A 15,000-nucleotide genomic window follows, 5' to 3' on the forward strand; every position below is an offset into this window, starting at 1 on the left:
ATCCGAGTCATTTAGATATCGACTCTTCTCACCTGACTGCTTTTGTTTACATCGCCGCCATCTTTGTTTGCCGAGTGGTTGTCATGGTGATGGATTGTTTACATCTGTCAGCTGGACGTGTGTGGTGCGTGGCAGTGAATATATTGGGGTCTTGATATGGAAGGGATTATGAAGCTTGTCTGCACCTGTGTGTGTGTGTGTGTGTGTGTGTGTGTGTGTGTGTGTGTGTGTGTGTGTGTGCGCGCGCAAGTAACTGTTCAGACGTGAGGCGGAAGGCGTGCGTCCTTTGTTTTTGTGTTTGTTTTTGGTCCCTCACTGTGTTTGTTAGTTGGCAGGGCTTAGTTTGAACACCCAGCTCTTAGTTCCCATAATGGTTCAGGACAGGGACGCCTTCATGTAGTGGCACTGATATTAACGGGCGGAGCATTTGGAGTTACATGGAGAGACAGACTGACAAATGAGGAAGTGAAGGAGTGTCGTGATGTGGATGTGGATGTGGAGTTACATGGAGAGACAGACTGACAAATGAGGAAGTGAAGGAGTGTCGTGGTGTGGATGTGGATGTGATAGGAAGCGTTAGGAGAAACACAATGAGGTGGTTTTGCCATGTGGAGAGGATGGAGAGTGAGAGACTGACGAGGAGAGTGTATGTGAGTGAGGTGGAGGGGGGGAGAGGGAGGAGAAGGTCAAGGATGAGATGGAGGGATGGGGTGGAGAGGTATATGAGAGAAGGGGGTGTGAGCTTGGAGCAGGGCAGTGACATGGCGGGGAACAGGGCGACGTGGAGGCGATTTATTTGTGGCCACCCTTTACGGGATTAAGGCGTCTGGCAATAGCTAGATAGATAGGATCCACTGCCCTTGTATACAAACTCTTCAACTTCTTCCCTATTCCAACTCCACTATACAATCTTTATCTATCTATAGCCCGACACCCTAATCCCGCAAAGGGTGGCTGCAGACAAAACGCCTCCAAGTCGCTCTGTCACCCACCATTTGACTGCCCTCCCTCCAACTCACTCCCCCCTCCCTCATATACCTCTCAACTCCATCCCTCCACCTCATCCTCGGTCTCCCCTCCCTCTCCCTCCCTCCACTTCACCTACATACACCCTCTTAGTCAGTCTTTCATTCTCTATACAAACTCTTCAACTCCCTCCCTATCCCAAATCCACTGCCTGGTTATACAAACGTCCCTCAACTCCCACCCTATCCCCCAAAAGGACGATGGTGGACTGCAGGAGGAGGGCAACTTCAGCCTGCAGTCCACTGGGTCCACATTTCAGAACAGCCTGAAGCAACAACAACAACAACAATAATAATAATAATAATAATAATAATAATAATAATATATAGTGTGTTGACGCCACTTCTTGTCGTACTCTAACTTGGCCTAAAATTGCCATCTCTCCATCTTGAATGCTGATTTGTAACAGTATAGGAACAGTAGAAGATGATGCTAGTCACGAAGAAGTGCTATGTAAAGGATGTAGAGGCACGGTGACTTCTTCCGGCACTGAGCTACGTGAAATAAGCCTCAAATGGACGAATATCTGGGCCAAGTTAATATGAAAAGAGTATAGTGACAGAGTGCATTGTTTTACTCTGCCTTCCTTAATTTAACTTTGCCTCGCTTTATTTAGATTTGGGGTATAATGGAGTGTGGTGGAGTGTGGTAGAGAGTGGTACGGTGTGGTAGGGAGTGGTACGGTGTGGTGGTGTGTGGTAGAGAGTGGTACGGTGTAGTGGAGTGTAGAAGAGCGTTTAAGAATATGAAAGTGCGTAGAGAAGTGCCTCCGAGAATGTAGTAGTGGTGTTTGGTAGTGTGTGGTAGGGTGTCGTAGTGTGTGTGGTGGTGTGTGGTAGTGTATAGTAGTGTGTGGTAATGTGTGGTAGTGTATAGTAGTGTGGTAGTGTGTGGTAGTGTATAGTAGTGTGGTAGTGTGTGGTAGTGTACTCTGTGGTGTGTGGTAGCGTGCGGTGGTGTGTGGTAATGTGTGGTAGTGTATAGTAATGTGTGGTAGTGTATAGTAGTGTGGTAGTGACGGTTTCTAAAAAAAGTGGGGCGTCGTACTGAAGGGGTAAATGTCACCTGTAGGATGAGGGCAGCGTTACTTCACCTTGGCAGAAGAATTGGGTAACGCGATACTCAATAAATATCCCTTTTTGACGCTACAAGGCACGTATATACAGCTGGAGACATATAAACCTGGTACAGCATCGGTGGGTGCCAGAGATCGAGCAGCTGATACGTGACAAAATACAGCTGGGGACTTATAAACGTGGTACAGCATCAGTGTCTGCCAGAGATCGAGCAGCTGATACGTGACAAAATACAGCTGGGGACTTATAAACGTGGTACAGCATCAGTGTCTGCCAGAGATCGAGCAGCTGGTACGTGACAAACTACAGCTGGGGACTTATAAACGTGGTACAGCATCAGTGTCTGCCAGAGATCGAGCAGCTGGTACTTGACAAAATACAGATACCGACTTTTTCTGTTCACATGTACAACTGGGAACATATAAGCCCGGTACCGGATCAATAAATGCCAGAGATCGAGCAGTTGGTACTTGATAAAATACAGTTACCGACTTTTTCTGGACGCTACAAGGATAGGTATGTACAGTTGGCGACATATGCACCTGGGACAGCAACAATGGGTGCTAGAGATCGAGCATTTGGTACACTTAACCTTGAGATAATGAGATGTTTGTCGGTGGGGCAGACATGAGTGAAGGAAGGCGTTGGAAATGAGTTGAAATGACAAGGTAGCCGTGATGCATGTCCATTGGCGATTGTAGCTAGATCTCCACACACACACACACACACACACACACACACACACTTATTTACATATTGTTCCACGATCACGTCCAATTACATGTGTACATATACGAAAGGTCAAGGCACACACACACACACACACACACACACACACACACACACACACACACACACACACACCTTAACTTGGCCCAGATTTTCGTTCTTTGGCAGCTTATTTCACGTAGCTCAGTGGCAGAAAAAGACAATACTATGGCTCTACATCCTTCCCATAGCACTTCTTCGTGACTAGACTCCTTTCACCTTAACTTGGCCCAGATTTTCGTCCTTTGGCAGCTTATTTCACGTAGCTCAGTGGCAGAAAAAGACAATACTACGGCTCTACATCCTTCCCATAGCACTTCTTCGTGACTATACTCCTTTCACCTTAACTTGGCCCAGATTTTCGTCCTTTGGCAGCTTATTTCACGTAGCTCAGTGGCAGAAAAAGACAATACTACGGCTCTACATCCTTCCTATAGCACTTCATCGTGACTAGAAGCATATTCTAGTGTTAATCTATTGTTACAACTCAGCAATCAAGATGGAGGGATGGCAATTTTAGGCCAAGTTAGAGTAAAAAGAGTACAGTGCACTCTTTATAACCTGACGAAGAATCTCTCTCTCTCTCTCTCTCTCTCTCTCTCTCTCTCTCTCTCTTTCATTCATGTCAACTTTTTTTGTCCTCTGTTCTATTGCATCTCTCTCTCTCTCTCTCTCTCTCTCTCTCTCTCATGCTCAGTATTTCATTGTGTCTATTTATCTGCCTACCCGTTCTATCTATTTCTCATGTATAACAATAAAAGAAGACATTGAGATATAACATGCAAAATAAATCGCTATGGAAAAGATGTTAGGGAATATTAAGAACTTTTATAAATCCATGTCCTGTTCCTCTCACTGTTATCTATCGTCCCTTTTCCTTTCATGTCTATCAGGCATTGTACTCTCTCTCTCTCTCTCTCTCTCTCTCTCTCTCTCTCTCTCTCTCTCTCTCTCTCTCACACCTTACAAAACTCTTCATTTCTCTCTTCTCCTACTTCTTCCTCTTCTCGTCTCTTTTCTCCTCATCTTCGATCCTTCCATCCTTCCTTCCTTCCTTCATTTATTCTTTCCATCCTTCCTCTTCCTCCTTCCTTCTTTCTCTTCTCTCTTTTTCCTTTTCTGTGTTAGCTTCCTCTGTTTCTCCTCCCTTCCTCCTTCCACTTCTACTTTCCTACCTTCCTTTCTTCCTTCCTTCCTTCCTTCCTACACATACACACTCCTTCCTGCCATCCTTCCTTCCTTCTCTACAACCCTTCTTCCCTTCTTGAACGGTAAAATCCTCCTTTCTTCTTTCTCTCCTCTCCTCCCTCCCTCCCTCCCGCCTTCATACCTCTCCTCCTTTCCTCCCTCTCTCCACATCTCTCCTTCTTTCCTCCCTTCCCTCCCTTCCCATCTTCTTCCTCCAAATCAACTACATTCTTCTCCCTTCCTTCCTTTCATCCTCCCTCCCTCCACTTCTTCCTCCCTCCCTGTTTCCCTCCTTCCCTCTCTCCCTCCCTCCTCCTCTTCTTTCCTCCCTCTTTCCCTCCCTCCCTCTCTCCATATCTCTCCTCCTTCCCTCCCTCTCCTTCTTCTTTCCTCTTTCCTTCCCCCACATCTACACCACCCTTCTCCCTTCCTCCCTTTCATCCTTCCTCCTTCTACTTCTTCTTCCTTCCCTCTCTCCCTCCTCCTCTTCTTTTCTCCCTCCCTCCTCCTCTTCTTTCCTCCCTCCCTCCTCCTCTTCTTCCCTCCCTCCTTCCTCCCTCCCTCCCAGCCATAGATATCCCTTTATCACGCAGTTCAGTGGCAGTATGAAGCCAGTAATTGCCTAGTAATTTACTGCTGATGAGGTCATTTGTCTGAGAGAGAGAGAGAGAGAGAGAGAGAGAGAGAGAGAGAGAGAGAGAGAGAGAGAGAGAGAGAGAGAGAGAGAGAGGTAACAGAAGAGGAGACAGGAAAATAGTTGACATGAGAGAGAAAGACAGACAGACAGACAGACAGACAGAGGGAGACAGACAGAGAGACAGACAGAATCAGAGAGAGAATTAGAAAAAGAAAGAGAGAGAGAGAGACAGACAGACAGACAGAATCAGAGAGAGAATGAGAAAAAGAAAGAGAGACAGACAGACAGACAGACAGACAGAGACAGAAAGAGAGACAGACAGACATAGTAGAGTGTGGTAGGCGATGGTGCTAGAGTTGTAGTGTGGCAAGGAGTGTGGTAGTGTGGTAGGGAGTGTGGTGAAGGTGTGGTGGGGAGGTTAGGTACATCAGACAGGGAAGAGTGAAGGGATAGTGCGTCTTTCCTTTATCTCTCTCTCTCTCTCTCTCTCTCTCTCTCTCTCTCTCTCTCTCTCTCTCTCTCTCTCCGTCATGGTGTTCTTTAGGGTGTTGTGGTGCTTGGAGGTGTGGTGGAGTGTGGTAGGGAGTGGTAGAAAGAGGCGGACTGTGGTAGAAAGTGAGGATGTTGGAGAGAAGAAGAGTGTGGTAGAGAGTGTGGTAAGAGGTGTGGTGCAGTATGGTAGTGTGTGGTGGAGTGTGGCAAAGTGTGGTAGGGTGTGGTGCAGTGTGGTAGTGTGTGGTGGAGTGTGGCAAAGTGTGGTAGTGTGTGGTGGAGTGTGGCAAAGTGTGGCTACTAGGGTGTGGTGGAGTGTGGTAGTGTGTGGTGGAGTGTGGCAAAGTGTGGTAGGGTGTGGTGGAGTGTGGCAAAGTGTGGTAGGGTGTGGTGGAGTGTGGCAGTGTGGTAGGGTGTGGTGGAGTGTGGCAAAGTGTGGTAGGGTGTGGTGGAGTGTGGCAAAGTGTGGTAGGGTGTGGTGGAGTGTGGCAAAGTGTGGTAGGGTGTGGTGGAGTGTGGTAAAGTGTGGCAAAGTGTGGTAGTGTGTGGTGGAGTGTGGCAAAGTGTGGCAGGGTGTGGTGGAGTGTGGCAAAGTGTGGTAGGGTGTGGTGGAGTGTGGCAAAGTGTGGTAGTGTGTGGTGGAGTGTGGCAAAGTGTGGCAGGGTGTGGTGGAGTGTGGCAAAGTGTGGTAGGGTGTGGTGGAGTGTGGTGGAGTGTGGTAAAAGGTCGCGGTACATCAGGGAAGGAATGGCCCGTCTCACTCTTATCTGGTCCCTTTGTTTACATTCATGTCCTTTGGTCCATCTCGTGCTGGGGCTTCTTCTCCTCACCTTACATTCGTTTTATTCCTTCAAGGTCTATCTCCACGATCTATCTATCTATCTATCCATCTATGTATCTATCTATTTATCTATTTTTTTTACTGAAAGAGGAAGAAACGATGGATTGAATTTTCTTTGTTTTGGGATTCGAATTTTTCAGGCGAAGGACATTTCAGAAAAGATATATTGATTTTCTTTCTTTTTTTGGCCACTGGGACAATTTTTCTATCTATTTTTTTCTATCTATTTTTGGTTTTGTGTGTTAGAGAGGGAGGCCTTCACGTGGTGGCACTGATATAACTGGGTGGTGGAGCTGCCTGGTTATACACACGTCCCTCAGTCACTTCCCTGTCCCCCGAAAGGACGGTGGTGGAGTCTCTCTCTCTCTCTCTCTCTCTCTCTCTCTCTCTCTCTCTCTCTCTTTCCACACACACACACACACACACACACACACACACACACACACACACACACACAGAAATGAAGCTGCATCAAGGTGTAATAGACAAAATAAATCGCTTACATAACAGCGCTACAAACCTCCTAACCGCACCATTTCTCTCTCTCTCTCCTTACGGCCTCAGATTCTGATAAGAAGAAGAACAAGAACAACAACAACAACTACTACTACTACTACTACTACTACTACTACTACTACTACTACCACTACTACTACTATTACTATTACTACTACTACTACTACTACTTCTACTACTACTATTACTGCTACTACTACTCTTACTACTACGACTAATAATATTAATAATAATAATAGTAGTAGTAGTAGTAACACCACCACCAACAACAACACAAGACATCCAGGTACAAGGACCAAAACAAATCGCTCTCAAAACGGCGCTACGAACTCCATGACCCAAATTTTCTCTCTCTCTCCCTACAGCCTCAGAATCTGGTGCTGATGGGCGACTTTCCAGACTGTGCAGTGAAGCTATGTGACTTTGAAATTTCCCGCCTTTTGACTCCAGGCAGAGACGTGAGGGAGGTACTGGGCACGCCTGATTATGTGGGTGAGTATTGCGTGCGTGCGTGCGTGAGGGAGGAAGTGTGTGCGTGCGTGAGGGAGGGAGGGAGTGGGATATGGGTGTATGTTTTTGCTTTGTTGAGTGACGGAGGGAGTGAGTGGGTGAGGGAGGGAGTGAGGGAGGGAGGGAAGGAAGAAGGGAGGGAGTGAGATATGGGTCGGTGTTTTTGATATGTTGAGTGAGGGAGGGAGGGAGGGAGGGAGGGAGGGAGGGAGTAAGTAAGTAAGTAAGGGAGCCAGCCACTCATTCACCCACTCATTCATTCATTCCCCATCCTTCCTCCTCCACTTCTTTCCATCTTCTCTCCACCCTGCTCCACCCTGCTCCTCCCACGCCCATTATCCGTTTCTCCTCCTCATTGCATATCATTTGCATATTAATCCCGTGTTGCATAAACTTGACCGAACTGGAAGGGGGTATTGCTTTTACGTATGCTCTTTGTTTGTTAATTGTAAGGCAAGAGACCTCCTTTTTCCCTAATTTGGGGTCCTGTTTCGCTCCATTCGATGCGGGGATGGTGGTGGTGAGGGTGACGGTGGTGGTGGTGATGATGGTGGTGTTGGTGGTGGTGGTGATGATGATAATGGTGGTGGTGGTGGTGGTGGTGGTGGTAGTGATGGTGATGATGATGATGATGATGATGATGATAATGGTGGTGGTGGTGGTGGTGGTGGTGGTGGTGGTGGTGGTGGTGGTGGGGTGGTGGTGGTGGTGGTGGTGGTGGTGATGGTGGTGGTGGTGGTGGTGTAGTGAGGGCTGTGGTGTTATAAGATGGAGTGGTGGTGAGGGGTGTGGTGGGAAAGGGTTATGAGTAAGAGTGGGCTGTGTAAGAACATAGAACATAAGAAGAGAGGATAACTGCAGTAGGCCGGTTGGCCCATGCTAGGCAGCTCCTAGAAGAGTAACTGAACTACTAGAATGAGATAAGGATAGCAAAGAAGAAGGCTCTCCCCCGCCCTCCAAACCCTCCAGCCGAAGCCGGCAGGAAAAAGTCAGAAAGAACACCACGCCGTATAGAAAAACTGGCGTGGACATTTTACAGGAAAGTGTGAAAGGAGAATAGAGACTATCATAGTGTAACCTGAAAAGAAAATTTATTTTTGAATTAGTATTGGTTATAATATTTTCTTTATTCTATATCCACCCCTTATTTGTCATATGCTTATCTAGCCTATGCTTGAAACTCTCAATGGAAGAGGCAGCAACTACTTTACTAGGTAGCTTATTCCATTCGTCTACTACTCTATTACCAAACCAATTTCTACCGATTTCCTTTCTGAAACGGAATTTTTCTAGTTTGAAACCATTATTTCTAGTTCTATCCTGTATGCTCACTTTAAGTACCTTGCTAATATCTCCCTTATTTATACCATTCATCCACTTAAAAACCTCAATTAAGTCTCCCCTTACTCTACGCCTCTCTAGCGAATGCAGACTTAGTCTTTTCAGTCTGTCTTCATATGACAGGTTCCGGACGTCAATCATATGACAGGTTCCGGACGTCAAGGTGTGGTGTGAACTGTGAGGGAGAGGGATTGTGGTGTGGTGTGGTGTGTGGTGGGAAAGGGTTGTGAGAGGGGGTGGGGTAGGGTGGTGGTGTGGTGTGGAGAATGTGGTGTGATGTGATGGGTGTGGTTGGGGAAAGGTGTGGTGGAGTCGTGTTTAGAGGGTAGTGTGGTGTGGTAGAGGGTGTGGTTGTGGTGGAGGTGGTTTGTAAGGCAGTGTGTGGTAGTGGAGGTGGCGGTGCTAGAAAGATGTGTGTTAGTAGTGGTGGTAGTGATAGTGGTGGTGGTAGTAGGATAAGGGTGTGGTGGTGGTACTGTGGTGAGGATAGTTGTGTGGTGGGATGGTGTTGTGGTAGTGGTGGTGATGCGGTGGAGTAATGTCAGAGTAGTAGTGTGGTGGCGGTGTAGTGTGGTGGGATGCTGGTAACTGTGGTAGGATGGGGCGATGGTAGCTGACGTGTGTGGTGATGGTGTGTTGTGGTGGTGGTGTGGTGGGGTGTTGAGAGGTGTGCAGGGTAGTGTGCTGATATAGTAAGACTGTGGTGGTGTGTTGTGGTAGGGCGTTGTGTTGTTGTTGCTGTCAGTGGTGATGGGGTAGGGTGGTGTGGTGGGGTGCTAAGAGAGGTGTGGCAGGGTGGTGTGCTGGTATGTAGGCCTGTGGTGGTGTGATGTTGTGGTAGGGCGTTGTTATGTTGTTCCTGTCGGTGGTGTGGTGGTGTGGTGATGGTGTGGTGGTGTGGTGGGGTGCTGAGAGCGATGTGGCAGGGTAGTGTGTTGGTAAGTAGGCCTGTGGTGGTGTGCCGTTGTGGTAGGGCATTGTTTTGTTGTTGCTGTCGGTGGTGTGGTGGTGTGGTGATGGTGTGGTGGTGTGGTGGGGTGTTGAGAGAGGTGTGGCAGGGTGGTGTGCTGATATAGGAGGACTGTGGTGGTGTGTTGTGGTAGGGCGTTGTTTTGTTGCTGTCAGTGGTGATGTGGTAGGGTGGTGTGGTGGTAGTGGTGTGGTGGGGTGTTAAGAGAGGTGTGGCAGGGTAGTGTGTTGGTATGTAGGCCTGTGGTGGTGTGGTGTTGTGACAGGGCGTTGTTTTGTTGGTGCTGTCGGTGGTGTGGTGGTGTGGTAGGGACATGGGTGACTCACAGGCCACTCCACCAGCCTCTTATCAACCCTTCTCACATGTCCTTGGCGATGCAGGGTTGTTGTGAGGCTTCCCGGCATGAAAAAATGAGAAAAACACGAAAACTCTACACGATAATGATGACCGCATGATGTGTGTGTGTGTGTGTGTGTGTGTGTGTGAGAGAGAGAGAGAGAGAGAGAGAGAGTCTGTGTGTGTGTGTGTGTGTGTGTGTGTGTGTGTGTGTGTGTGTGTGTGTGTGTGTGTGTGTGTGTGTTTTCATAGAGGGAATAATTTTTGCGAACTCTCAGCCTTTGGTACCTTTTCCACTTCAATTAAAAAAAAAACTCAGGTGCATGAATGGGTTAAGATTTTTTTCTGTGTTCCCCATGTCCATAATGTCCACGTGTTCGTACCCAGGACACACACACACACACACACACACACACACACACACACACACACACACACACACACACACACAGTACGATACAGTGTTTTGGTGGCTCTGTTTTTTTACTACACACACACACACACACACACACACACACACACACACACACACACACACACACACGCACACACACACACACGCACACGCGCACACACACACACACACACACACACACACACTTATTTTTAGGGGGGGGGTCTTGCTCTTTTTTATTTATTTCGAAGTTCTCTCATTTTGTTTGCTATGATGATGATGATGATGATGATGATGGTGATGATGATGATGATGATGGTGATGATGATGATGGTGATGATGATGATGATGGTGATGATGATGATGATGATGATGATGATGATGATGATGATGGTGATGGTGATGATGATGATGATGATGGTGATGATGATGATGATGATGGTGATGATGATGATGATGGTGATGATGATGATGATGATGATGATGATGATGATGATGATGATGATGGTGATGGTGATGATGATGATGATGATGGTGATGATGATGATGATGATGATGGTGATGATGATGATGATGATGATGATGATGGTGATGATGATGATGATGATGATGATGATGATGATGATGGTGATGATGATGATGATGATGATGGTGATGATGATGATGGTGATGATGATGATGAAGTGAGTTAAAAGACAATGACGATGATGGTAATAGTAATAATAATAATAATAATAATAATAATAATAATAATAATAAACCATTCTCAAGCAATATCAGTTTTACACGTGCCTTCAAAAACCCAGGTAGGTCTGCCCAGGTGTGCTCAGGTGACCTCGCACGTAAAGCAGATCTGGATGAGTGAAACCTGTCACTAGAAGAAGCGCGTAAGACAGACCACAGAGAGAGAGAGAGAGAGAGAGAGAGAGAGAGAGAGAGAGAGAGACAGACAGACAGACAGAGAAAGCTTTTTTTTTTCTTTATGCGAGGAAGAAGGAACCAAAGGCCATGTCCCCGCAGTAACAGTTCCCCCCAAGAGAAAAACAAAATACAATAGAGAGCCAAATTCAAGATCCGATCATTTTGAGATGCCTGGACACACTGCGTTTGAAAGACTGGAGATCATAGGCAGTAGGAAATACAGACAGAGGAAGACAGTTCCAGAGTTGACCTGTTGCATAAATGAAAGACTGGGAGTAACGGTTAACTCTTGCATTAGAGAGTTGGACAGAAAAGGGATGAGAGTTTGCTGCCAGACGGGTGCTGAAGAGAATGAATGAAAAAAAATAAATGAGACAGGCAAAAACAGACTATGAAACAGGAGAGAGAGAGAGAGAGAGAGAGAGAGAGAGAGAGAGAGAGGTTCGCTAACAACGCAAAAATCGGGGTGGAGAAGGCAAAACCGCATCTCACAGACCACAACAAGACGAAGGCGAGCAGAGAAGCACGCGGGGGGAAAGAACGGTCAGGAGTTCTTCTGTTCTTCTGGAGTTCTTGGCTTGTGTTCTCGTCGGTTAAGGAGGCTCCCTAGCACCTGTTCCACAGCGATTTATTCTCGGATATGGCTGGTTAATGTCCTTTTGTATATGTAGAGTATGGCGATATTGGAAGGATTTTGGGGAAGGGGGAGGCCAAGGATGAGATGGAGGGATGGAGTGGAGAGGTATATGAGAGAGGGGGGTGTGAGCTTGGAGCAGGGCAGTGAAATGGCAAGGGACAGGGCGACATGGAGGCGATTTGTTTGTGGCCACCCCTTCTGGGATTAAGGCGTCTGGCAATAGATAGATAGACAGTACAATCACCGTGTAGGGATCCGGCGCTCCCATGGGACAGACAGCGCCTCATTAAGACTGAACTAGAGCCCTTCCCACGGCGAGGTGCGGGGGACTGTGAGGTGGTTTGGCCCCTGGGTGGACGCCGCAATGTCACCACGTGTAGGTACCCATCCAGCGACAGGAAAAGTAAGAAAAAACCCTATTGATTCCAAGGACATTGTTCGTCTGGCTATCAGTTTTCACCATCGTACCCTCGTGTGTGTACCTAGAGTGAGTTTGTTTTTCCTGCTTTTTTTCCTGTGTTTTCCCTTCCTTCCTTCCCTTCTTCCTTCTATCCATCCGTCCTTCCTTTCTTTCTTCCTTCTTTCCTTCCTTTCTTCTTTCCCTGCTTCCATTCATCCATCCATCCATCCTTCCTTCCTTCATTCATTCATTCATTTCTTCCATCCATCCATCCATCCATCCATCCTTCCTCCCTTCCTTCCTTCCTTCCACCCATCCATTCATCCATCCATTCAGCCTTCTCTCCTTTCTTCCTTCTCTCCTTCCATCCATCCATCTTTCCTTCCATCCTTTCTTCCCTCCCTCCTTCCTTCCTTCCTTCGTTTCTTCGTTCCTTCCTTCCTTTCCATCCATCCTTCCTTCCTTCCTTCCATCTACCCTACCTTCCTTCCAGTGATAAATGATAAAGATAAGCCTCAGTTACGAGCTAGGAATGATAAATAATAATAATAATAATAATAATAATAATAATGATATCAAACAAGCCACATCAGCACTATCTTCCCTCTCTCTCTCCCCCAGCTCATTACCAACATAATCTAATATACTATAGCACTAGCCGTGTGTGTGTGTGTGTGTGTGTGTGTGTGTGTGTGTATGTGTGTGTGTGTGTGTGTTTTGGGCAGCCGAAACTACACAATCAAATCGCACCAAAATTGGCACAAAAATCGCAAAAAATTACTGATGTGAAAAAACTTGGTCCCATCACGATTGCAAAACTTTTACTATATTTAATAGGCGATCACATTTTGACCAAAAAACGCCGCTCCCGAAACCCGGCATAGGATCTCCGTAGAATTTTTTGCCCAGAGGTACAACTAAAATATACTATAGCAGTAGCCGTGTGTGTGTGTGTGTGTGTGTGTGTGTGTGTCTGTGTGTGTATTTTGGACCTGCGCTCGGACAACTTGGGTTCCATTCCCGAAGCTGCAAATAACACGATAGAACAGCACATAAACGTGAGAGCCCTCCGCAGGAGCAAGTGCGAGGGTCCAGAAGGGCCTACGAGCACTTGTCCCTCCTATGCAGCAAGCACTATCGCAATGTTGCAAGGCGTCATGGAACTCACTACCCTCATTGCAAATTCTTAACACAGCTCCTTCTTACATAAAAAAAAATCGCTTTCAACGTATTATCTTTAAAAGGGTCATTTATTTTTGTCCTTCCTTCACAAAACACTTTCTGTACGTTCTTGGATTACGTGCATACACATACGCACATGGATATATGAGTACATGGTTATATATGTGTACGTATGGATGTATGGGAGTCTTAATTCTCTCTCTCTCTCTCTCTCTCTCTCTCTCTCTCTCTCTCTCTCTCTCACACACACACACACACACACACACACACACACACACACACACACACACACACACGTACATACATATATACGCACACACGAATATACCTCTTTCTCTCTCTCTCTCTCTCTCTCTCTCTCACACACACACACACACACACACACACACCATCAACTCAACCACAGTATATTCCTCACACTCACAGTGATGATGATAGATAGATAGATAGACGGACAGATAGACAGATAGATAGATAGATACTAGCTTTATGTATCTAGGCCTCTATCTATCAAGAAATTTATCTATCGAAGCATCTATCTATCGTAGGAGTGAGGCCAAGGGAACTACACGTAATAAGCACCTTAGTCTTTGGAATTATGTGCTGGAATTTCGCTTCTATCTATCCATCCCTCTGTTTTATCTATCTGTCCTGTCTCTCTCTCCTGTTGCTGTCCTTCTCTCTCCTCTCTAATCTGTCTTTCCTGTCTATCCACCCCTCTCTGTCTACTGTCTATCGCCCTGTCCTTCTGTCTATCTCTCCTGTTTAGTGTCCTCTTCTGTCCTACCTAATTTCTCCTGTTCCTTCTCTGTCTATCTGTCCTGTGTTTGTTGTCCTCTCCCTGTCATTCCCTGTCTTTTATTGTCTTTTCTCTGCCTGTCCTGAGAGAGAGAGAGGAGAGAGGTGAAGAAGGAATAGGAATATAGTGAAGCAGTGTTGCCACACGTACGATAATTATCGTATACCTACGATAATATTGCCTCTGGTACGATGTACGATACGATTTTCTATTATCGTACGATTTGTACGATAATTTTGGGTTGAAAGCTAGCATGGCAGTGAATTTTGAGGCACGCATAGCTAATCATGTACAGTTGTTCCACAATTGGACAGATGAGGTTCTTAAGGGCTAATGTGATGGTCATCACTGAAAATATTTTTTTCATGGTCTTACTGAGTTATTACCTGCAAGAGTAAGCTCATTTCTATGAATTATTTAAGTTCTGTGGACTGCATTCTGTTGCTAGTCAAAGTGATTTTCTAGATTGGCACTAAGGCTATTTCTTTTACTGGAAGTATTATTCTTGTAATAAAGGATATGATTATACTACCGTAATATTATCATTATGAGATTTTCATGGTATGCTCTAATTCTAATACAACATAAGGTGATAAATATACACCTGAGTATACGTCAGTACCTTACAAAACGACGTTTCTTATGAAGATAACTGTAATAGTTTTCAGTAAATAACCAAGGCATCGGCGACCGTTTTAAAATAGACTACATCAGGCGTTTACAAACATGATGATGTACGATAATTCCAACGAAAAATCGATAATTTTGAGGGGCCGGTACGTCAATTCCCATCTAAAAGTGTGGCAACATTGTAGTGAAGGAAGATGATGGAAGAATGAAGAATCAGGAAGAAGGGGAAGGAAGCGGAAGGAGGGAGAGAAGAGGAAGAGGAAAGAGAGAGGGAAGAGGAAGAGGGAGAGAAGAGGAGGAGGAAAGAGGGAGAGAAGAGGAAGAGGAAAGAGAAGG

The 15,000-nt window shown here is 46.1% G+C and overlaps 1 protein-coding gene across 1 annotated transcript in view; it reads left to right on the forward strand.

Annotated features, from left to right (window-relative positions):
- Nucleotides 1-15,000, forward strand: part of LOC145396405 (uncharacterized) — a 162,213-nt gene that overhangs the window by 134,723 nt on the left and 12,490 nt on the right. Inside the window, exon 4 of the mRNA XM_080269796.1 lies at nt 6,910-7,036. Within this exon, the coding sequence (XP_080125922.1) occupies nt 6,910-7,036 (127 nt within the window). The remainder of the gene's footprint in view (nt 1-6,909; nt 7,037-15,000) is intronic.

This window comes from Coenobita brevimanus, chromosome 37 (genome assembly GCF_032717465.1).
Source record: "Coenobita brevimanus isolate Jiangsu-jjx chromosome 37, ASM3271746v2, whole genome shotgun sequence".
In the NCBI taxonomy this organism is placed as follows: Eukaryota; Metazoa; Arthropoda; class Malacostraca; order Decapoda; family Coenobitidae; genus Coenobita; species Coenobita brevimanus.